The sequence below is a fragment of the Ixodes scapularis genome, unplaced genomic scaffold, assembly GCF_016920785.2.
Source record: "Ixodes scapularis isolate PalLabHiFi unplaced genomic scaffold, ASM1692078v2 PGA_scaffold6__148_contigs__length_123643588, whole genome shotgun sequence".
Taxonomy (NCBI): Eukaryota; Metazoa; Arthropoda; class Arachnida; order Ixodida; family Ixodidae; genus Ixodes; species Ixodes scapularis.
In genome coordinates this window covers 59,387,931-59,413,299 of record NW_024609881.1, presented here as the reverse complement: position 1 = coordinate 59,413,299, position 25,369 = coordinate 59,387,931, and the positions used below count along the sequence as shown (strand labels likewise).

Sequence of the window (25,369 nt, the reverse complement as noted above, 5' to 3'; positions counted from 1 at the left end):
ACAAACGGGCCTACACCCTAGCAGGACTTGTTCCGCGAATCCACGCAAATGGCGTAGTATCAAGCGAACAAAAAATTAAAAAAAAAAACTACCCGGCAAGCACTCGCAGATCTGGTCGTCTCGGAGAAGCCGCGTCGAGTTCCCACGACGTTGGAAATCATCTTTTCCTCAATATCCCCTCTCTCCGTCGATGTCTCGCTACCTCCAGGCATCGAGACATCGACGGACAAAGGGGATACAGAGGGGATAAAATCTGCCTCCTGGTCTCCGCACCGTCCCGTACGCCCAGCCCCTGGCGCCGTTCCTCATTCCTTTTTCTTTCCCTCCGGGGTTCCTCCATTTACCCCGCAGAAAAGGTGGTGAGAACTTGCGAGCTTTTCAGTTGGAGGCTCTGCTGGAATGTCCCTCACCTGTTTCCGTTAACTTGAGCAACGTGGTTCTTTTCTTGCTCGTGGTGAGGGGGAGGAGGCCAGCAGATTGTCACGTCCGAAATGAGGGGGGGGGGGGGGGGTACCCCTTCTCCGAAGCATGTCGCGATTGCCACGAGTCACCGCCAGTTGCCCCTTGCTTCTTGAAACAAGCACACACACCCACACACCCGTGCGCACGCACCTAACCGGAACTTGCGAGGGGCCCGAGCGCCCTGTTTCGAAGGATTAACCAAAGACGGATACGTCACAACTGTCTCTCCCTCTCTCTTTCCAAGTTTGCTTTCCAAGGCGCCAGCGAGGCTGGTCACGTGAGATTGAACTAAAAAGGATTTTGGGAGGAAAAATACAACAATATTCGTGCAATCGTCGTTATCTTGTTAGCGTCGGTGCAATATAACAGATATTCTGTTTACATCGGCCTTGTCAAAATGGTAGCGGCTTTCTTTCAATATCATTTTCGAATCGGCGGAAAATGCCTAATACTGCGCAGTTATTGCCGTTTCAAAAACGATATTCAGGGAAAAACACGGATCGTGTACCATACATACCATAGTTGCGTCGCCGCAATATAACAGATATTCTATCGACATCGGCAGAATCGAATTGATACCGGCACAATTTTCCCAATACAACGGAAAAATCGGCAATCTTCACACGACTTTCCCGACCCCAGGCGAATATCGCTCAAATATTGTGTGCTGCCTGGGTACAAATCGGACACCTTAACCCCGCTTTGGAAACTCGATTTCACCATTTGTTTTATACGAGATGCTTCGGCTGCAAATGCAGTAAAGCCTTCGGCATGTTATGCAAAGCACTCGTACATCACTCGCCGTACTTCAGTTCTACTCACCTGCCATGTAGAGTACTTTCGCGTCGTAGAACGATCCTTTTGTCCGCGCGTCTCCGGCCCAGTAGACCTGGTACACCTTGTTGTCTTCAACTACACCGCTAAAGTCCCTTACATCGTCGGAACTCACAAGAGGCTGTGTCTTGTCGAGTAGAAATTCTACTAAAACATAAGACATTGTAGAGCCCGGGCAGCGTATAAGCAAACGATATCCCGTACAGCACCTGGCCACGCCCCCTTGTCACATGACATGACGTCACTTCCGGTAATAAATCCCGTTATGTCACGTGACATTACGTGACTTCCGCTTCTAATCAAAACCAGCTATTTCATTGCTTTGCAAAATGTCACGTGACGTGACCTTACTTCCGGTTAAATTAAAATTAGTTGTTTTATTGGTTTGTGAAATGTCACGTGACATGACGTCACTCGCGCTGCTTTGGCAAGGCAAACATGGCGGCCGCCGCATGAAACTTGAGGCCTACGCGGTCGGTGCAGTGGCGGCTGAAGTCTGAGACGCTTGAAACGCGAATCCTACGCGGTCGACGCAGTCGCGGCTGAGGCCACAGTGGCTGAGCCGCTGCGAACGCGGTGCCGCGAGGGACTGAGCACTTAGTAACGCAACTATGCGACGTCTCACATCGTGCTTCACTGGAGTGCGTAAAAGGCGCAAGTACTTTTCTCCTTAGCGTTCCCTACTCGTCGCTTACGTCGCTTACTACCAACGCGTACCGCTGGTGTAGACCTTATTCTTGCTGAGCAGGTTTGTCGGCGACGCGGCGGATGTGAACCATGTCGTGCATGAACGCTTGCCTTTTTTTCATACGAAAATGTGCTCCTAAATATGCTACGTCGTCACGAACGCTTACACTGACCCACAAGCTCAATTTGAAGTATTGCCAGCATTTTTATTTCGCCTGTACGCTGTCATCGCATCACCGTTACTCGCGACGACACACGTCTTCGTGCTTGCCTTCCAGCGGCGCCGCGGCTCTCCCGACCCAAAATGAATGTGGCTATGTAACAGCAAATTTGGGGAGTCGTAAAGGGATCAGCTTAGTACTGTTAGAAACACTCGTGCCATTGGAGAACATTTCGTGGTGGAGGTACGCAGATGACGATACGCATGCCCAGTGGAACTATATGAAGAGAAGAAAACAACAACAAACGTGCATTCTTTGAACTCGGGATGTTTTTGTTTCGCCACATTAAATATATTATTCCACTGCAGTGCTGGTTTCAAAGAATGTTATTTCCTCAGTACCTTTAAAACAACCAAAGACCTTACATGAGGCACATACATGCAAAAATGAACAATGTGACGATGCTGGAACAGTATGGCCATTAGCTATAAAGCAAAATGGCAAGTTCACACAGAAAAACAACAGTATACATAAAGATTAAAAGAAGTTGACAAATTCAAATCATAGTTTCTCCCAAGAACTAGGATAAAGCAAACGGGCATGTCGCCTGAAATGTACGAGGCACATGAGGCTGACCAGTCCCGCAGTCACAAGAGACTTAAAACCGGTTTCGCGGCATTCCTGTCGTAAGCAGTGGCAGGTGTGAAACAGCCTGAACTAGTGATGCTTCCGCTGTAAACACCAATTGTAAGCAATAAATAAATTTCTTTTGTTCTTACTAAATTTGCAGCATGTCGGATGTTGTAGGAGAATCTCGCATCACACTTGTGTGCGCAAGCCCAAAACTAACACGACTTCAAAATGAGCAGAGATCTGAAAACTCGTGTGGGATTCGAAATCACACCCAACAATCCTTGAAATGGAGCAACTGTATCTGTTCGAACGAGCAGCTGTGTATTTCCTTTCATTAATCTAGACGGTTTAAATGGATGTAGTTTTTGCCTTTGTACATAACATGTGGCAATGAGCATCGACAACAGAAGAATGAAAACACGTTAGAGAGCAGCTGGACCCAATTCTACTTGCTGGCTGATGAGATCGTGGACGACAACATGAAGCGTGCAGTCTTCAGCCGCGCATGTAAACCCTTCGTGTACACCCCTCTTTCAATCTTTTTTTTTTTTCTCCGCTTTTCAAGTATCTTTAGAGATGCTAGCAAAAAAGGAACCTTGGGGCTAAGGACGCTGGTAACTGGTCACCGGATAATGCTCAACAAGTGCTGAAGACAAGTCTGTGCCCGACTACATTACTGAGCTGCGTCATGTCGCTCAGCACTGCGAGTAGACATTCTTGTACAAGATGTTTTGTGGCCGGTTGGTTAATGGTGTATGCGAGGAAGTCGTTCAGCCACACCACCTTGCCATGTCAAATCTCGTTTGCTAGGCCTCAACAACTTGTGACTGCTGCGGAGTACGCCACAAACCTTACACGAGAGACCCCAGACTTCCGGGCTCCAGAAGTGGCAGAGGTTTGCCACATTGACAAACACGACCCACAGAAGGCCTCAAACGGTTCATCAATGCCAAGCCACAACCCTGGCGCAGTGAAGACATGTCCCGAGTACAGCTGGATAACGTTGGCATCAAAATGTTGTGCACGACGCAAGTAGCTACAATTTTGAACGTGCCATTTCTGGGACGGAAAGAGGCACATGATACGTGCATGCCGTCGGTAGTTGGCCAAATCCAAGCAGCACGTTCCGGAAGCGGGAACCAGTCATCGTCTGGAATAAGACGGATCAAAGGCAGAGCCTTAGCTTTATCGAACCGGAATGGAAATTGTTGAAGTTCAACTAAATGATATTCCCATCTGCATAGAAGTGGACTCTAGAACTGCTTAGTCCGTAATTGTTCTGAAGATAATGTGTCATCTTGGAACGGCTGCAGAGACTTAAACGTAAACCGCTTTCCGAACGTATTCACAACGCAAGTTTGTAGTTCTGGGAAGTGTCAATTTTTCCACGCGGTTAAAGGGAAAGTAGAGTGAGCCACCATTGCTCATTCCGATTCCAAGTGTTCATTAAGCTCCGCACTGTCGCGCTAAATCCAAACTTCATACTCAAATATCACAAGCCTCGATTTGTTCGTTTGGCACTTGAGCCAAACATCACGTAACTCGTGACACAAGGAACTTTTCCCCCATTGCAGAACTCTGCATGGGCTACGCCAGCTGCACTCGTGGAGAAGTAAAATGGCATGATCTGGCTATGTGGAGGTTGTAAACGCATCATTAATCGAATCTTGAAACGGGAGTCACACTCTCTGTCAAAAGCAGAGCAAATGTTGACATAACTTGCAACACAGTCCTTTTAATACGCTCTTGGTCACGAGAGTTCCCCGTAACGCTATGGAATGGCTTGGTGTACGACCAAGGTGTGGCGCTGAAGTCGACAAGGTGCGAGAAAGCTGTCAATGTAGCCAGCACTGCTGAGAAGTGGGCATCCAGGAAGGGTTATTGTAATTTCAAACCCACTCTGAATGAGCCACCTTGAGATCACGGTGACGCTTCACCGCACTGGCAGCGTTCCTCATAAGTCTAAGTGTCTTTGGCGGTGAACGCTGAGTCAACTGGTCAGACATTATAACCCTCACTGCAAGTACCGATTGTAAACAGTGTTGAATGTCATATCCGGCAGCAACACTTGCATGAACAGCGTGCAAAGTCCCAGTGACGACACTCCCTCGGCCCGCTTCGCTCGCTCGGATCAAGTATTGTTCGCAGCAGGAGACGGCGAACACAGAGAGAAATATCTCAATGAATGTCGCAACGTCCTGCCCGCTGTTCTGTTATTTTAACCGAAACTCATTATTGAAACGCATTAAAATCCAGTATGCATTTAATCGACGACGAGGAAGTTTCTCGACCCCTGAGGATGGACGACTCCGCTCATCACGGATAGACTCTAAAGTTTTCTCCCGGTGGGAACTGCAGTTAGTGTTTGGAACGCCTCAAATTTTTCTTCGAGGCCAAGAACATCACAAGCTCCACAAAGAAGCGAGCAATCCTCCTGATGTCCTACGTTGAATCAACCTACGACACTGTATGAGCCCTGCTCGCACCCAAACAGCTTTCAGAGGTTGAGTTTGAGGAGATAATCAAGTTCCTCAATGAACACTATGACCCCAAGCCGGTGGAACTGCTCAGTCGGTTCAAATTCTATCAACGAAACAATCCAAACACCGACAGGTTCCATCTCCGAGTATGTGGCCGCACTGCAAAAAATTGCTGCTGACTGCCACTTCGGCACAGTGACGGCCATGCCGACCACACCCACCCCGACAACAGCCACGACAGACATGCCCGTGTCAAATGCCAGTTCATCGCGAGAGACTCGACATGCCCCGCAAGCACCAGCAAGAGCATTCTCCACTGTGCTACTGCTCCTAGTGATGGTGAGGGACCGATTAATTTGTGGGATCAAGGATTCCCACCTTCAACAATGTTTGCTAGTGGAAGGGAACGTCACCGTCAACTGTGCCTACACTCTCGCATTGGCAACAGACTCAGCTGCCAGCCAGCAACTCCAGATCCAGAAACAAGGTAAGGTAAGGGACACAGTTCCACTGCAACCACAAGGGGGCAAAGTTATGAAAGAAACCCCGTTCTTCGTTGCACAGGTACGCGTTCGCCTGTTGAATGGAAGCGTGCTAAAGTCGCGTGCAAATTTTTACACAATGGACACCTCGAAGAAGCGCGTTTTAGTCACAGAGTTCAGCCCGGACAGTCAACCAGAGTCAAGTCGCGATACAAAGAGGGCTGTTCACAGTGGCAAAAAAAAAAGTATAGGAAAAACCGTTACTGTGGAAGCCCACGCTTTTCTCGCAGATTACTCTTTTCGCCGTTGCAGACCCATCACAGCGAAGCTGTTGTTCTGGCAACAACCGCCTTACAGGGGACAGTTGCTAACACCGATGCAGCCACACTAAAATCGCTGACTGCCACAGACACCCCCCCCCCCCCCCCCCCCCTGGGCAAGACAAGGTATGCCAGCAGTGCCCGAAACCAAACTTAATGTCCGTGTTTACAAAGCGTAAGTAAAGTCGATGTGCCTCTCGAATTCAGCAACACTGGTTTACAGCATCGATAAGAAATTTCGCCGGCTGCACTATGACTGCCGGCCTGGGGCCTTTAACATGCGTCACAGAGTAGTGATACGTCACCGCACGCCGGTACGATGCTCGTCCAGATTGAAGCGAGCAGGAATGGCAATTGAACATCGAACGCCTGGGTTTTGTGGTCCGAGCCCCCTGCTTCACGTGCTCCCAGCTGTGGCGCACCAACACACTCGGCCGACGATCCCCCTCAGCAGCGTGCCCTTGAAGAGTTGTGTGCCTCGGCCCAATCCCATGAGCCGATCACTCGTCCAATGTGGATGCTGTAACCCTGCAGGCAAACAAGGTGCTCACGGTTACAGATTGCCACTCATCTGTGAGCTCAATTGACGTTAACACATTGGTATTTCCAGGCCTGGGTCCTCAACTGAGTGAAACCTACCCGACATGTGTCCCAAGAAGGCCGCCAGCTGTCGAGGCCTTTAGTGCAGTCTCGCACTGGGCACATTGTCCTGCACATTCCTCTGCAGGGAATGGGGCCTCTTTCTTGGCCTCTTCGCAGGCTGGTCACTTGGTGGGCGTCCGGCTGGCACCCTTTTTGAGCCCCTCGTCAGCCCTGGCCTACGTCGGGCAAAGCTCGTAGGCTGCACCCGGATCTGGCGTCCCCGGCGCCTTCGTCCTGCCGCAGTCGCCTTGAGGCTCAACTTGAGGCCGGTGGCGTCGTTGCCATTGGGCACACGGTCCAGCTCGTCCCCAAGACCCTGCAGGATCTCAAGGTACGTTGCGCTGTCCTCGTTCATGGCGTGCAGGTGCTGCAAGCTCGATTCCAGACGCTGGTACACTTGTTCTCGTGCCTGCACAGAAAGCGGTGAGGCAAGCAGGTGAGCAAGTTACCTCCTGTCCATACTCTGTCTCACTTTAAGTGCGAGAATAGCAGGAGCTACAAGGAAGGGCGAGCTTCAAGCTTTTGGCACCCCTGCAAGGCATGAACGCTTGTGCAGTACAAGCTCTTTTTAGGGCAACATGTTTGTGCTTTTAGCTCTAGCTTTGCTGCCTCAGAATGTGAAACAAACTATAGTTTGAACTTGTAGGAAGCCCACGGCATTGTTGTCAATACCCATGTTGTGGTGAAGGTTCAGACTTTGAGGCTACAAACAACCACTAAAAACGCCTGTTTCTTTTCTTTTTTTTCAATTGGTACACATGTGCGTTTTGCAAGCACACTTGCTTGACATTGCAGTAAAGTTGCACGACTGCGATTCTGGTCAGACATTGGTGCCACTTAGGAAATGAGTCCTGCCATTTGTAGGCCAGTGAGCAACACACCAGGCCAGTCATACCCATATGCCGGACATTAAGATTGATCACGGTAATACCTGGAGCGTCTCGGCATATATACCCATGCTAAAACAGTGAAAGCGAGCTCTCTGAGCTTCACTCATCTGCTAAGTTGCTTTCACATTTTAGACTGGACCAAACACCCTGTAGAAACGACACAATTATGCAACAATCATCAGTTTTCATTTAGTACGGCAAACATGAATGCGTGGCTGGCAACAGCCAGGAAATATGTACCACCTAAAATTCCAGGCACTGCACTAGTGCACCTCCTAGTATGACCTACAAGAAGTGTTTGTGTTCTACAAGTTTACTACCGGTGACCGACAGAAAGTTTTTTTCAGCCTCTGCTGTGTATTCAGATCGCCGAGAAAAGAAACAAAGAACTGGAGTGAGCACGAACATGAAAGAGCACACATACTTGGGCAATCTGAGCCTGGTCAGGTCCCTGCACAGCCGGTGACGCCACAGCTGAAGTGGAGGGCTCGGGGGCTTCTGCCATGTCACTGGCTTCGGCAATGTGCTGGCCTTCCGAGGCCTGGGCGGTACAGCTGGCCACGTCTGGCTCTTTTGACGACTGCTGCCCTTCACAAAAAGGCATGAAAAAATTTTGCAACGGACACTTGTCTCCCAAGTCCAACTTTCCCAGTCGGTGACGATCCCCCGTGCTCGAAGGGGGGGCATTGGGAAACAACCCTCCAAAGGTCTCGTGCACAAGGGCCTGATGCTTGCAAAACACCCCTTGTTTTCCGACTGGGCAGCTGCACGCTCCGAAGCTTGGCGACACTTCGTACACCACGCCGTTGTTGGTGGAACTCGGCACCGCATAGACGTTGTCGCCCACAGGCTTGATGTTGTCTGCTGCACCTTGTGGCATCCTGCTGAACAGCCACTTGTATTCCAGCTGGTGACCGGCGACACGACTGTGGGCATGGCGGAGGATGCGGCTCTCGAAGTACCGCTCCCACACCACGGCCACCGCATCCACCAGTGCCACCGCGTTAAAGGCCTCCGTCCTGTTCAGAACCATGTCCTTCAGGACACGGATGGTGGCCTCAGCGAAGTTGTTCGTGTTGTGCCCCCGTGTGGTGATGTTGGCACGGAAGAGCAGCACCCACTCCTCCCGTCTCCCAAGGAAGGCCTCCACCCGTGCCACGAAGGCCTGGTGCGGTTGAAGCTTCAGCTGGGCAGTTGCAGCTTCCAGCTTCTCTTCACTGTCGGCGTACATCACCTGCGGTTGGTCATTGTACCTGAGAATCTTCTAATGGAGATCCGGCCAGCACCTGCCAGACTCCCACAGACACATTACAATGAAAATGCCACTCTGCTGGCGCAACCGGTGTTGAGGTGTGTTGCTAGACCCGATATCACCTTCTTCCTCACTCCTCAGAACCCTAGAATGTTGCGCAAGTGCCCCCGTTACAAACAAAACTTGCCTCCTGGAAGAGCGACATCAATTGACGCCTCTGGTCCTTGTCGACGCGGTTGCGAGCTGCCGTCAGCCAGCGCCACTCCGCCTGTGCGACGTGGAAATGGCAGAGAAGCTGCCTCGCTGTGGGCCACGTCTCCTGCACCGCAGCCTTTTCCGCACTGGAGTTGTCAGTCATCGCCACGTTCGGTGCCTGAGAAACGATAATACATATGTGGCCGACCATGAGGCACAACGCTAAAAACTGGACAATCGTGCTTATATTAAATTCCCGTGGTAATTCTTTCACACATTTATGCCCAAAATACCAATTTACGGGAACTGTCACTTTGGCGCTGCTAGCATTTCCTGTACTGCAACATTTCCTTCCATTCTCTTGTTCCCAACCTAGGCTTTGCCGCTTGCACTCATGCCACAGAGACATGGTTTTTGTTAGTGTGTTCACTGCTCGGCGACGATAACAAAAATGAACTTTGAAACATGAAGGTGTCATGTCCTTTAGCTTTTGCTAAATGTGAACTAAATACAAAATGCTATAGTTTATCTTTCTCTCCAACTTACCGGATGGGCCTCAAACCAAAGTGGGTGGGAGTCACGGAGGAGCTTGAACGCAGTCAGGTACCCCTCGGTGCTCTGCTCGTTGTGGACTAGTCCTGCGACGGGGACGGTGCCAGCCATCGTTGCCACGAGCACCACCGAGACGGTGCATCTGGTCGTGTAGCAAGAGGACGTGGAGTGTATGAAGACGATGTCTTTCGCCACGTCCAGTGCTTGGGCCCGCTGCATGATCGGGGTCACCACGAGAACCGCCCAGCAGGTGCTGCTATCGCTCCGGCTCACCGTCACGCCAGTGCCTGGAAAGTATTGTGTAAGAGCCTTGCTAAAACGGTGGCTCTTTTTATCCACTTTTTCTTTAGGCACTCAATGCCTCAAAATTTGCTCCTGCATGCTACAAAATAATAGTAATGAAAAATAAAAGAAGTTTGGTTATTGTTGAAATAGGTGGCTACCAAACTCTGCACGAAAACTACCTATTGTGTACTTCGAATGTAGGCAGCGGCTTTTGGCATGCCAAGCAATTTACGTGAACCCGAGACATGATTGCCGGTTAGAGTTGTCCTGTAATATCTTAGACCCGCTTGAACAACAGCAACCGACATTGACCAACCTCAAGCACGTGAAAGTATCCTTGGCAGAGTTTCAATCACTTGTTTTTACTTCACGAGCACAGGGAGATTCAAAGTCTTCCATAGGTACCTTTGTGACTGCTGCACGTGCTTGAAGTTGATCAAAGTAGCTCGTTGTTTTCTTGTTGCTCAAATGAGACTTAATTAAACATGTCTAATGTCGTGGCCCAAGCTCATACACCGACAACATATTTCTTTTGGCAAAGTGACAACTCAGGAATGGGCCTTAGCACTGTGGTAAGTCGTGGCATACCTTGAGCTGCGTAGAGGGTTGCCTTCTCCTCCAGCTTGGACAGCGGGGCAATGGCGCCACCGCCAAAGCATGTGGTGCTCCACACGCTGTGCCAGTGCTGTGCAGTCCTGGTCGTGGGGTTCAGGGCACCGTTGACCAGCAGCACAGGACCGCCGCCCTCTAGGCACAGCTTGCTCTCGTGGAGCCTCCGAGCCTCGCAGACAGTCATCCCGTCGCTGAAGTAGCTGAAGTCACAACGTACCTTGAGATCCTGCAGGGTCTGGGGGACGAGCTGGACCGTGTTCTCAATGGCAACGACGCCACCGGCCTCATGTTGAGCCTCAAGGCGACTGCGGCAGGACGAAGGCGCCGCGAACGCCAGATTTGGGTGCAGCCTAAGCACCTTGCCCGACGTAGGCCAGGGCTGACGAGGGGCTCAAAAAGGGTGCCAGCCGGACGCCCACCAAGTGACCAGCCTGCCAAGAGGCCAAGAAAGAGACCCCATTCCCTGCAGAGGAATGTGCAGGACGATGTGCCCAGTGCGAGACTGCACTAAAGGCCTCGACAGCTGGCGGCCTTCCTGGGACCCATGTCGGGTAGGTTTCACTCAGTTGCGGACCCAGGCCTTGAAATACCAATGTGTTGACGCCAATTGAGCTCACAGATGAGTCGCAATCTGCAACCGTGAGCACCTTCTTTGCCTGCAGGGTTACAGCTTCCACATTGGACGAGTGATCGGCTCATGGGACTGGGCCGAGGCACACAACTCTTCAAGGGCACGCTGCTCAGGGGGATCGTCGGTCGAGTGTGTTGGTGCGCCACAGCTCGGAGCACGTGAAGCAGGAGGCTTCGACCACAAAACGCAGGCGTTCGAGGTTCAATTGCCATCCCTGCTCGCTTCAATCTGGACGAGCATCGTACGGCGCGCGGTCACGTGTCACTATTGTGTGACGCACGTTAAAGGCCCCAGGCCGGCAGTCATAGTGCAGCCGGCGAGATTTCTCATCGATGCTGTAAACTAGTGTTGCCGAATTCGAGAGGCACATCGACTTTACTTACGCTTTGTAAACACGGACATTAAGTTTGGTTTCGGGCACTGCTGGCATACCTTGTCTTGCCCAGGGGGGGGGGGGGGGGGGGGTCTGTGGCAGCCAGCGATTTTAGTGTAGCTGCATCGGTGTTGGCAACCGCCCCCTGTAAAGCGGTTCTTGCCAGAACAACAGCTTCACTCTGATGGGTCTGCAACGACGAAAAGAGTAATCTGCGAGAAAAGCGTGGGCTTCCACAGTAACAGTTTTTCCAATACTTCTTTTTGCCACTGTGAACAACCCTCTTAGTATCGCGACTTGAGTCTGGTTGACTGTCCGGTTGGACCTTTTTGGCCTTACGTTTCTATTTGTACCCCCAGATTTCTTTTCTGACGTGGGAGTCTACTAATTTCCCGTGCGTTTTGCGCTTATTTTGCAATCTCATTCATTTTAGACCTGACTGCATTGTCCAACACATTCGAAATCGGAGACTTGTGGAGGAGGTTTATTCACTAATGCATACTGGGGTTAAATGTGTTTTTTTAATGAACTTCGGTTGAAAGAACGGTGAAGCGAACTGCAAGCTGCGACGTTTGTTGGAGAGTGTCTGATCGAGTTCCAAACGTCGTCCGTTCACCAGGAGAGCAACAATGATCCAAAACGGGTCCCCTTCAGCGACGCTGCTCACTGCAAAGGGGTCTCCATGTGTCTCACCTTGCGTAACTGTCTACCGACGGGTGCGACTTAACGAGCGTTCCAGTGACTTGCGTTGAACTCTGTGACTGAAACGCGCTTCTTAGAGGTGTCCATTGTGTGAAAATTTGCACGCGACTTTAACAAGCTTGCATTCAACAAGCGAACGGATACCTGCGCAACAAAGAACGGGGTTTCTTTCATGACTTTGCCCCCTTGTGGTGGCAGTGGAACTGTGTACCTTACCTTACCTTGTTTCTGGATCTGGAGTTGCTGGCTGGCAGCAGAGTCTGTTGCCAATGCGAGAGTGTAGGCACAGTTGAAGGTGATGTTTCCTTCCACTAGCAAACATTGTTGAAGGTGGGAATCCTTGATCCCACAAATGAATCGGTCCCTCAGCATCACTTGGAGCGGTAGCACAGTGGAGAATTCTCTCGCTGGGGCTTGCGGGGCATGTCGGGTCTCTCGCGATGAACTAACATTTGACACGGGCATGGCTGTCGTGGCTGTTGTCGGGGTGGGTGTGGTCGGCGTGGCCGTCACTGTGCCGAAGTTGCAGTCAGCAGTGATGTTTCGCAGTGCGGCCACATACTCGGAGATGGAACCTGTCGGTATTTGGTTTGTTCCGTTGATAGAATTTGAACCGACTGAGCAGTTCCACCGGCTTGGGGTCATAGTGTTCTTTGAGGAACTTGATTATCTCCTCAAACTCAACCTCTGAAAGCGGTTTGGGTGCGAGCGGGGCTCATACAGTGTCGTAGGTTGATTTAACGTAGGTCATCAGGAGGATGGCTCGCTTCTTTGTGCAGCTTGTGATGTTCTTGGCCTCGATGTAAAATTCGAGGCGTTCCATACACTAACTGCAGTTCCCACCGGGGGAAAACTTTAGAATCCATCCGTGATGAGCGGAGTCGTCCATCCTCAGGGGTCCAGAAACCTTTTCGTCGTCAATGGAATGCATACTGGAGTTTAATGCGTTTCATTAATGAGTTTCGGTTGAAATAACGGAACAGCCGACTGGACGTTGCGACATTCATTGAGAGTTCTATCTATGTTCGCCGTTTCCTGCTGCGAACAATACTTGATCCGAGCGAGCGAAAGGGGCCGCGGGAGTGTCGTCACTTGGACTTTGCACGCTGTTCTTGCAAGTTTTGCTGCCGCATATGACATTCAACACTGTTTACAATTGGTACTTGCAGTGAGCGTTTTAAAATCTGACCAGTTGACTCTGCGTACAGAGCCAAAGTCACTTAGACTTATGAGGAACGCTGTCAGTGCGGTGACGCGTCACCGTGATTTAAAGGTGGCTCATTCAGAGTGGGTTTGAAATTACAAAAACACTTCCTGGATGCCCACTTCCCAGCAGTGTTGGCTAGGTTAACAGCTTTCTCGCACCTTGTCAACCTCAGCGCCACACCATGGTCGCATACCAAGCCCTTCCATAGCGTTACGGAGAACTCTCATGACCAAGAGCGTATTAAAAGGACTGTGTTGTAAGTTATGTCAACATTTGCTCTGCTTTTGACAGAGAGTGCGACTCCCGTTTCAAGATTCGATTAATGATGCGTTTACAACCTCCACATAGCCAGATCTTGCCGTTTTACCTCTCACCAAGTGCAGCTGCCGTAGCCCATGCAGAGTTCTGCACTGGGGGCAAAATCCCTTGTGTCACGAGTTGCGTGATGTTTGGCTCAAGTGCCAAAGGAACAAATCGAGGCTTGTGATATTTGAGTATGAAGTTTGGATTTAGCGGTGCGGAGCTTATTGAACACTTTTAATCGGAATGAGCAATGGTGGCTCACTCTATTTTGCCTTTAACCGCGTGGAAAAATTGACACTTCCCAGAACTACAAACTTGCGTTGTGAATACGTTCGGAAAGCGGTTTACGTTTAGGTCTCTGCAGCCGTTCCAAGATGGCACATTCTCTTCAGAACAATTACGCACTAAGCAGTTCTAGTGTCCACTTCTATGGAGATGGGAATATCATTTAGTTGAACTTCAAAAATTTCCACCCCGGTTCGATGAAGCTAAGGCTCTGCCTTTGATCCGTCTTATTCCAGACGATGACTGGATCCCGCTTCCGGAGCGTGGTGCTTGGATTTGGCCAACTACCGACGGCATGCACTTATCATGCGTCCCTTTCCGTCCCAGAAATGGCACGTTCAAAATTGTAGCTACTTGCGTCGTGCACAACATTTTGATGCCAACGTTATCCAGCTGTACTCGGGACATGTCTTCACTGCACCAGGGTTGTGGCTTGGCATTGATGAACCGTTTGATGCCTTCTGTGGGTCGTGTTTGTCAATGTGGCAAACCTCTGCCATTTCTGGAGCCCGGAAGTCTGGGGTCTCTCGTGTAAGGTTTGTGGCGTACTCCGCAGCAGTCACAAGTTCTTGAGGCCTAGCAAAAGAGATCTGACATGGCGAGGTGGGGTCGCTGAACGGCTTCCTCGCATACAACATTAACCAACCGGCCACAAAACATCTTGTACAAGAATGTCTACTCGCAGTGCTGAGCGACGTGACGCAGCTCAGTAATGTAGTCGGGCACAGACTTGTCTTCAGCACTTGTTGAGCATTATCCGGTGACCAGTTACCAGCGTCCTTAGCCCCAAGGTTCCTTTTTTGCTAGCATCTCTGAAGATACTTGAAAAGCGGAGAAAAAAAAAAAAAAAGATTGAAAGAGGGGTGTACACGAAGGGTTTACATGCGCGGCTGAAGACTGCACGCTTCATGTTGTCGTCCACAATCTCATCAGCCAGCAAGGAGAATTGGGTCCAGCTGCTTTCTAACGTGTTTTCATTCTTCTGTTGTCGATGCTCATTGCCACATGTTATGTACAAAGGCAAAAACTACATCCATTTAAACCGTCTAGATTAATGAAAGGAAATACACAGCTGCTCGTTCGAACAGATACAGTTGCTCCATTTCTAGGATTGTTGGGTGTGATTTCGAATCCGACACGAGTTTTCAGATCTCTGCTCATTTTGAAGTCGTGTTAGTTTTGGGCTTGCGCACACAAGTGTGATTCGAGATTCTCCTACAACATCCGACATGCTGCGAATTAAGTAAGAACAGAAGAGGTTTATTTATTGTTTACAATTGGTGTTTACAGCGGAAGCATCACTAGTTCAGGCTGTTTCACACCTGCCACTGCTTACGACAGAAATGCCTCGAAACCGGTTTTAAGTCTCTTGTGACTGCGTGACTGGTCAGCCTCATGTGCCTCGTACATTTTGAGGCGACATGCACGTTTGCTTTATCCTAGTTCTTGGGAGAAACTATGATTTGAATTTGTCAACTTCTTTTAATATTTATGTATACTGTTGTTTTTCTGTGTGAACTTGCCATTTTGCTTTATAGCTTATGGCCATACTGTTCCAACATCGTCACATTGTTCATTATTGCATGTATGTGCCTCCTTTAAGGGCCTTGGTTGTTTTAAAGGGACTGAGGGAATAACATTCTTTGAAACCAACACTGCAGTGTAATGATATATTTAATGTGGCGAAATAAAAACATCCCGAGTTCAAAGTATGCACTTTTGTTGTTGTTTTCTTCTCTTCTTATAGTTCCACTGGGCATGCGTATCGTCATCTGCGTACCTCCACCACGAAATGTTCTCCAATGGCACGAGTGTTTCTAACAGTACTAAGCTGATCCCTTTACGACTCCCCGAATTGGCGGTTACATAGCCACATTCATTTTGGGTCGGGAGAGCCGCGGCGCCGCTGGAAGGCAAGCACGAAGACCTGCGTCGTCGCGAGTAACGGTGATGCGATGGCAGCGTACAGGCGAAATAAAAATGCTGGCAATACTTCAAATTGAGCTTGTGGGTCAGCGTAAGCGTTCGCGACGATGTAGCATATTTAGGAGCACATTTTCGTATCAAAAAAAGGCAAGCGTTCATGCACGACATGGTTCACATCCGCCGCGTCGCCGACAAACCTGCTCAGCAAGAATAAGGTCTACACCAGCGGTACGCGTTGGTAGTAAGCGACGTAAGCGACGAGTAGGGAAGGCTAATGAGACAAGTACTTGCGCCTTTTACGCACTCCAGTGAAGCACGATGTGAGACGTCGCATAGTTGCGTTACTAAGTGCTCAGTCCCTCGCGGCGCCGCGTTCGCAGCGGCTCAGCCACTGTGGCCTCAGCCGCGACTGCGTCGACCGCATAGGATTCACGTTTCAAGCGTCTCAGACTTCAGCCGCCACTGCACCGACCGCGTAGGCCTCAAGTTTCAGGCGGCGGCCGCCATGTTTGCCTTGCCAAAGCAGCGCGAGTGACGTCATGTCAAGTGACAGTTCACAAACCAATAAAACAACTAATTTTAATTTAACCGGAAGTGAGGTCACGTCACGTGACATTTCGCAAAGCAATGAAATAGCTGGTTTCGATTTGAAGCGGAAGTGACGTAATGTCACGTGACATAACGGGATTTATTGAAGAAAGTGACGTCATGTGACGTGATAAGGGGGCGTGGACAAGTGCTGTACGGAATATGGTTTGCTTATACGCTAGTTCTCGTAACCGCCACGTAGGACACTCGCCTCTGCAGGCGAGAATAGCCCATTTGCAGTATTTCCAAGCTGCCCGGCCCGCACTCAAGGAATCATGCGAACGGTGTTCCTTCAGCTCCCTAGTGATCGCTAATTTTCGACCAACTTCATGGTTACGTAATTTTTGACCGTAATGTCTCACAATATTATCATTCTCGTGACTGTTGTTTGAGGAGGATTTGGTTAAAAAGCCGAAAGCACACAACGAAAAAAAAACACAATTAAGCTCGGAGCCCGCGGGGCTGTTTATAGCATGTTTAGCGTTTCTAACTTAATATCAGCATGATAATAATGTAAGAGATTCCTGCAGCCCATCCAGGTTGAACGGTGGACAGCATGCACAAAATCAAAAACGCTGACATTGAGGAGAAATTTTAAAAGCGATTTGACAGGTCATTGTGGTATATCAGGCGCTTGTTCAGAGTGACTCCGAATTACGCTCGAAACGTGTGTCAGCTGAATGCAGCGAACGGAGTTCCCGGTTGGGCCGATAGGGGGCGCCGCGTCGCTGGCTTTTCTCTCGTACGTCCATCCAAAGAGCAGATTTGTAGGTCTACCCAACCGAATCCGGTCGAACTGTTATGCTTATATTCGCCGCCATGATCTTCAGCGCTGGCGTCGTGTATATAATCTTCGCTACCGAAACCAAAACACTCTGGGCTCTGACCAGTCATCAGTAAGGGCAAAAGCAAGGCAAACGACTTTTTTTTTTTTTGCGTGCGTAACTTCTAGTTTTCATACCGCTTCACGCGTGTTGAAACGGAAATTACATATTTTATGGCACTACAGAACACAGAGCTGATTAGAGAAGTCTCTAGTTTGGCGGAGATACTGCCGAGTGTGTTGCTTGTCTCATGTCGGGGATTTACGGTATCTATAGCGAGGCAAAGTGGTGCCACAATTCTTCGAAAAAAAAAACTAGGAGTGCTCACGAAAAAATAGTCAGAGTGCAGGGGAGCTGGTGTAAGTTGATCACGATTGTAAACCTGAGACTGGGGCAGAAAAGAGAACACAACAGAAGGTAGAAGAAGGCAGAAGGTAGAGTTGAGACGTTGCCCCCTCTTTTTCTGCCTCCTGTTGTGTTCTCTTTTCTGCCCCAGTCTCAGGTTTACAATCATGTTCGGAGTGCTCATTCTTCCGATTTCCGACAGACGACAGGTGAGCCTCTATATCAAAACGTTTTTTCCGGCGTTCGAAACTATAAGCATTGAAATATGTGATATTTCTCAATCTTTCCATTAGAGCATCAAAATGGATTGCTTATGCAAATCGTCAAGACCTCAGGAGCCTGCCAATAAGCAAGCTGCGCCAGCGTCGTCTCTGCAGCGAGCACTTCGACGCAACCGCATTTGCCAGCTACAGGAAGTCTCGTTTGAGGAAGAATGCGTGCCCCACCGTTCATATGACTAACCCATTTGTGCAAGGACTGATTCCCCCAGGTGAGCTGTTGTCAGAGCAATCTTCAGTTAATTCGACAGCTTTGTGTTTATATCTTAGGTTAGAGTACCGCAAAGCACTCGCAGTCAGATACATAGTCACTCCAAAATATTAGGAGTTGTTTCTTCTTTGCGTTGCCGATTAACGAGTTTGTTTATGGTTATTTATCGTTTATTGTTATGCAGCTCGCATGCAACCCTGTATTAATTAACTTAAAATGCAAGCCTTGGAAATAAGAAGGGAACTGAAATTTCTGGTCGGAGAGTGGCAGCGCAATATATTTTGCATAATGCTGAAGAGGTTGATTTGTTACATAATACAAAGAAAACACGTTTCAAACTCCTAATGTGATCTGCACATTTCGAAAAGCTTATCCCTCGGTTAATTTCGTACAGTTCTTCGGGCATGGTTCCGAGTCGGCTGCCGGCTGTAGTTCATGTAAGGAATATTTTATATTACTGTGTGAATCCTTTCAAAAAGTGATTTTTTTATATTGTTCGTCAACTCATTTATTGTTATAATTAAGTATATTTCATTGCTCTTGTTCAGTTGTGCCATCCCAACCTCTGCAAGATGCTCCCCAACAGCAAGAAACGCTGGGGCCCCACATTGGTGAGACTTCGTACCGGTATATTATCAGTCGAAGAGCTTTAAAGGGCCATATAAGAGCATTAAAGGGACAACAGGCAATTGCTAAAGTCACGTGTCATTTCCACTGTTCTTCTTTAGGTGTTTCATCACCACCACAGGACACTCCTCAAAGCAAGAAAGGCAGGTGCCCTACATTCCCTATTGAAAATCGCTCTGAGGGGACTTCAGGAATTCTTTAAAGGATGTGAAGGGGACTTCAGGAATTCTTGTGATGTTTGAAAGGGGCGCCGATATTTCCTGGTGGGTTAGTTGGCCCCGTCAGAGGCTCCCCTGAAATGTCTGAAGTGCCCTTTACAACGCCTTGAAATGTCTGAAGGCCTATCAAGAACTTTTCTACTGGGGTCGGGAAAACCTTCAGGCTTCTTGAGATGTCTGTGGGACCACTGCCTAGGTGGAGAAAACACATTTCGGGGGATTAGAACATAGCTACGTATTGTTCGCAAAGGGGGAAAAATAAGTATTTGGAGAGTGTCGATTCTATGTGTGTACGGTCAGTTTTTTATAACTGCTCTTCTATCAAACACGACTGGGCTCCTCGACCCGTCTGTCACCGGCCGGGTGTTCGGTCGCCAAGGGGGCTACGGGTTCGATCGCCCCATGTGGAGAACTGACAGGGCGCGGGCCGAGTGCTGTTGGCCGAGCGTCGTTATCAGGCGAACAAGCTTTACTTGTTGCACGAATAATAATAAAAAAGGGCAAGTCGAAAGCGGCGCGTTGCGAAAAAACAGGGTACCTGGGGAGGTTGCGAGGGCAAAGCGGAAGCGAGTCGTCTCCGGAACCGGTTTCCCCGCGGGGGACGGTCCCCAAAAAGGGGGAAAAATAAACAAAAAACATTTTTCTTTTTACCATAGTCGGAAGTCCTCTCCTTTTTGTCGTCGACATAAACACGAACAGCAGCTCAAATCCCCCGTCTTTTACAACGCCTACACGCACACACTGCACTCCTCTCCACCCGGCAATGGGGAGAGGGTGGAGAACCGCCATGGCCGGACAGCACACTTCTCCAATAGTCGGCGGGAGAGAGTAGTGAGAGGAAGCCGAAGAAGTCAGGAGGCCGCTGTAGCCATTTTCTTTCCAATCGTGGGCGGTTTGTTCCTCACCGCCGTGGAGATCTCGAGCGGTCCGGTTTCCTCCATCCAGAAAGGTAAGCACTGCTTTGAGGGCTCGACACTTGGTCTGTTTAATTCCGTGCTGTTTCTTCCTTAGTTTTGCAGGGGAACCCCAGTTTGGCGTTGGCCTCCTTCAGGACCGCTCGAGCGCCATCGTGTTCAGCGCACTCAAGGAGATGGTGGCCGGTGTCGGCCTACTCGCAGCAAGCCTGGCAGTCGGGATCAGCGTCCCACCGCATGTAGTGCCTGCGCACCGGGATCATGGCACTGTGGGTCCTGAGACGGCGGATGACGGCCGCTGTTCCGCCTTGTTCCTTGCGCCTCTTCGTCCGACCGGCTTCAAAAGAATCCAGCGAGCGAAAAATACGCCGAAGACGCCGCCCCGACGACACCACGGACGAAACCGTGACTGTACTCGGGATTCCTCAACGGTGACGGGATCTGCTTGCGAGTTCGTGGTTTTCGCTAAGCGTGCTTACTGAGACTGTGTACGTGAACGTAAGGTGCACCTGTTCGGTTTTATTAGCTGAACTAACGTATATCTGTAATTTACCCAACGGTATTGTGTGTACTGTGAAAGATATCTTTCGTTGTGATAAAGTCAGTTGTTCCTATTTGATGTGATCTCTTTCGTCGACAGCTGCTTGCGGCCGGGTTTGAACAAGCGTTGGTTCTTACCATCTTTTTGCGTTTTAATACGCATGCAAAACTCAATCTCCGCAATAAAGTTTTAATAACGTTTTGAACTGAATTTTTGTCTATGGTTCACAGTCATTTCTAAAGGGTTGATAGGCTAAGGGGTTCGGGTTGAAGGGCTGTAGTGCTGGAGGGCTTTTTCTGAGGTATACCTGAAGGTTATTTTTGAAGGTTTTCGAAGGCCTGTGAGGTCCCATAATTCTTCAAGGCTGATAGGCCCTTTAGAATTATTTTTAACAGGGTTCGCAAGTGTTAGTATAGTTCGTAGTGTTTTTAGTTATTAAAACATTCTATCTCACGATTTGCGCTTATTCATTGTATCTTTTTATGTAACTTTCCACGTTTGCAGCACATTTTTTATCTAGTGAACTTACATTGTACATATTATTTGTTCTTCTTTCGTAGTCCCATCAGCGACCCTCCTAGGCGCTGGTCTTGAGGGAGGAGGGATCGGGCCCCACCACGGTGAGACATTTGTAAAGAATGGCATAGTCGAACCAACTACTGTAGGCGACTTGATTTTCGCGAAAACCTAATTTTTGGCGAATTCCCATTGCCTCGCGAAAATTAGAACCCGCGAATTATTCCAAAACTTCAGCTTTGACCTAAACCCCGAATTATATGGCACATGGTTGAAAAAAAAAAACCAGACTGCGGGTAAACGACACAACACTAAAAAGTATCTTTTTGTCCATTAAATATATGAAGCCCGCAAAAAATAAGTCGTTTAATTACTATATAGTATAACGAAATGTTTGGTGTCGCTGCTGTTGATATAGTTCTGATGCAATTTTAGTCCACTTCTTATCTCAAGTAACGCGGAGCGGAGCTGCGCAGATATAACAACAAAAACAAAACTTTGTAATTTCTTTTTTTTTAATTTTAATATATGTATTTTTTTTTTTGGGGGGGGGGGTGGTCAGGATTAAACTTTGAGTGATAAAATCTCGGGAGCAAACAAACGTCTGTGTTGATCTCAATCGCACAGAGCGAGTGTTGTCAACGCGCGGCATTCTCCTTTGAAGTTCTTGCAGCTCCGAGCTCGACGAGTACGGCGTTGGAGCATCGCACGTCACGGTGTCGTTGACGGGGAAGTTGGGAAAGTCAAACAGCTGTTCTGATTGGGGCTCTCCTGTCTCTTTTGGCCGCACAAACCATGAGGACCTTTTCTGTTTGCGTTTTCACTTGGCATCCGGCTGCACCAAGGTGCCTAACTTCACAGTAGTTGCAGATAGAAATAATATAGGGCAGAGTTCGTGTTCTTTATTCGTTTTCTTTGAAGTATAGTTTATTTGAAGGTTATGTCAATATATTTAGTTTAGTGAACTCACAACATGTATTAATTGCCCTTTTAACAACAGTCTTGAAAAACACCCCATGACACTCCTCGGGAGCAAGGGGAAGGGCCCGTCCTCCACCTTGGTGAAAAAGAAATCCAATTTCTTTGTGATAGTTTTATTCGGGAACACATGAATTATAATTCGCCATGTAGTTTTTGCTATTTTCTCGTGCTTAATTACAGAGCATAATAACGTACCTATATAGCTTCCAAAAAATTCGTGTTGCTTTATTCCAATTGAAACTTACAGCTGTTGATGCAGCATATGTTAATGTTAAAATTACAACATTTAGGAAAAAATTAATATAAGTACTTTAATACTTCGTTCAGGCTAAAAAGCTTGTACTTTACAAGTTAGACATATAATTAGAACTTTATATTTTCAATTGGACGAATGTTCCTGGAATGTGGGCTCATACTCTACAAAATATGTTCATTTCCCTTTTATGCGTAGTCTCATCACTACTTCCTCAAGCCACTATTCATGAGCGACAGGAGTAGGGTCCACTCGTTAATGAGATGAATATCTCCTTACTGGTATTTCGAATCATGAAAGCGTGAATTGTAGGGTGTATACCTTGTGTTCTACGCTCACATATTTTAAAGTAACCCTTGATGCTTATAAAATAGTGTAGACCTTTGTGACCTTACAAGCTATGGGTGCAATTACTTCAGTGGCCCCGGACGCTCCTCAATATGAAGAGGCTCAGGGGCCCCACACTGGTGAGAAGCAGAGATTTTTCCTACTGTTTTCACCAACGATAAAAGCATAATATATTTGAGCGGAAGCTAAGGCAGTGAGTCTTTTATAGGGCAGTGAAATTGAATTGGTGGTGGGAGCTGGGATGTAGGTATAGTGGGCAATGAACGCACATCAAACTTGGGCCTCAAAAAACAACACAAAAGGTGGTGAAGATAAAAACATATGTGGTCGAAATCAGAAACAGCTGAAAGAATATACTAGAGCATAGATGAAAGCATGGCGATACATAAGTGCTTTGTGGTGTTTTAAAATCACTTTCCCCTGTAGGTGCTTGGCTGTTTTCTGGTTTAGTTATGACTAGTCACAGAGAAGTAACTTGACCATCATAGCTGTACCGAATTCAGTTTAATCTAAAGCTAAAGAGCGGTTAATTTTTAAAGGTTTCACAAACTTTCTTTAACAGATACCCCCCAGAGGACGTCGATGGGCAGCACTGCGGCCGCCGTAGCTGGCCCTTCGTCAAGCAGCACTGCTGATCTAAAAGCAACCCCAACAAGCAGCACAGCTGGTCGCAGAAAACTGATTTTGCAGATTTGACTAGACATCAGGTCCTTAAGAGTGCTTCGAAATTTATTTCCAAGGGAGCACTTGATATTTTCAAGATTCAGCTGCATTTGAAGCCTACGAACATGTTCGGACGAAAATGGCCTGATGAGTTCAAGCCTTTTGCGCTAAACCTCTACTTCCAGAGCCGCGGGGCTTACAAGTACCTTGCCAAGTACCTGAGCTTGCCATCAGTTAGGTCGCTGAAGAACTGGCTGTCTCGCATCGCTCAGCACACTGGAGTTGTTCCCAGTCTCATCACAACTGGTGTAAACAAATTACACGATTGGCCCCTTAAAGATCGAGCATGCATTCTGATGTTCGACGAAATGTCCCTGAAAGAAAATGCCTTCTATGACTCTAAATCCGATATCGTGCATGGCTTTACAGACAAGGGTAAGGAGCAAAATGCTGATGTGGCTGATTCAGGTTCGGTTGTTCTGCAGGCAGGTATCTCTCAGTCCTGGGTTCAACCACATGCTTTCACCTGTTAAAAACAAAAGCTTCTGCTGGATGTCTTCCTGACTTGTTGACACACATCATTCAAAGTCCGATTTCTCAAGAAATCTTTGTGAAGTCTGTTGTGTGTGACCAGGGGAGCCAGTAATTGCGCTCTTGCACGAATGCTGGGTGTCACACCAGACCATCCGTTCTTCTTTGTTGGTGACAACCAGGTCTACTTCCTCTTTGACACCCCTCACCGCCTCAAGTGCTCACGAAACAACCTGCGCAAGCATGACCTCAGCATTTGCAACACATTGATATCATGGAAATATATTGTTGACTCCTACAAACACAAGCATCCCGTGCGGTTGCGATTGGCAAAAAAACTCACCGACAGGCACATCTATCAGACCCAATTTGGGAACATAAAGGTGAAATTTGCTGCGCAGGTTTTAGTGACACCCTTCTGGCGCACTTGCGAGTTTCATTTCCTTCAATCAGCTGCCCCCCGAGGCTCAGGCCACATGCGACTTCCTTGAAGAAATGGATCACATTTTTGATTCGCTAAACAGCCAAAGTCTTCAATGTGACAAAGGAAAAATGAGATTTGATTCTACTTCTACATCGGAACATGTAGATTTCTTGCGCTCGAAAAAGCTCGAGGATCTCTCAGCGGCAGTTTCGTTCTCCCAAACAACCTCAGACAATAAAAGGGTGGGAAATCCCCATCAATGCCATCCTCTGACTGTGGGAAAGATCTGAGGCAGAACTTTAACTTTGAGCACCTTCAAACTAGACGACTCAACCAGGACCCGCTAGAGAACATGTTCGGCATGGTACCGCAGCGGCACGGCTGCAGCTAGACGCCCAATTCCGACCAGTTTGTGCCAGGTCTAAAACACATTTTCTTGGAAAGATGTTTCAACTTTCTAGTGAAGGAAACTTTGAGGTAGACAATGCCACATTGCTAATGGAATTGAGGCACCTCCCAGTGTCGGCTGCAGCCAGCCACCAGCCTGAGCCATTGGAATCAATTGATGCTGACGACCTTACATTACCCGATGATCTAAATCAAAACATTGTCCAGGAAAACATACTGTATCACTTCTCTGGGGGCCTGGTTGAGTCATTTCTTAAGAAGGTATCTTACCATGTTAGCCCGGACTTGTTGAAAGCTGCAAGTGGTGAACTAACGTCGGAAGTTCAATTCCATGCCCTGCTTCAAGCGAACGCACCTGGCTCAATTTTCGGCTCTTTTTGTGCTCCATCTGATTCTTGTTTTTCTTTGCTTCAAGGTGCTTGAGCATATTTTCCTTGAGCAGGTTGAGCAGCAGCAGATTCACAAGCCCAAGGTAGCTGAGCGCATTGTGCATGCCCTGGTACCACATTCCGAAGCTCACTTTTGTAGCTCAGCATGCACAGTGCAGTTCCTCCACCTCTTTGTGAATGTGCGCCTACGTTGGCACATTCGGCTCGTTAACTGGGATCTATTGAAAAAAGATTCCCGTAAAATATCTAAAAAAAGGAAACGACACACATTTTCAAACTAATTTGATTTAGTAGAGAGTTGGTTATGGCTCTTGTGCACCTGTGCGGATGTCGAAAGTTCTCTTTTTGGTATAACTTGGATGCCAAATCAAAACCCAAGGATCCTGGGTTCTAGCC

The 25,369-nt window shown here is 48.3% G+C and overlaps 2 protein-coding genes across 2 annotated transcripts; both read right to left on the bottom strand.

The window, feature by feature from the left end:
- Nucleotides 1–6,738: 6,738 nt before the first annotated feature.
- Nucleotides 6,739–9,210, bottom strand: LOC115326932. Its single transcript, XM_042286112.1, has 3 exons — nt 9,031–9,210; nt 8,016–8,825; nt 6,739–7,110 (listed from the first exon to the last, which is right to left on the bottom strand). Exons 1-3 carry the CDS (start codon nt 9,199–9,201, stop codon nt 6,739–6,741), a joined length of 1,353 nt encoding a protein of 450 aa, XP_042142046.1. The 5' UTR covers nt 9,202–9,210.
- A 254-nt stretch (nt 9,211–9,464) lies between these two features.
- On the bottom strand, nt 9,465–25,092 carry LOC121838498. Its single transcript, XM_042294777.1, has 4 exons — nt 24,940–25,092; nt 10,464–10,722; nt 9,585–9,877; nt 9,465–9,494 (listed from the first exon to the last, which is right to left on the bottom strand). The coding sequence occupies exons 1-4, from the start codon at nt 25,090–25,092 to the stop codon at nt 9,465–9,467; spliced, it is 735 nt and encodes a 244-aa protein (XP_042150711.1).
- Nucleotides 25,093–25,369: the final 277 nt, after the last annotated feature.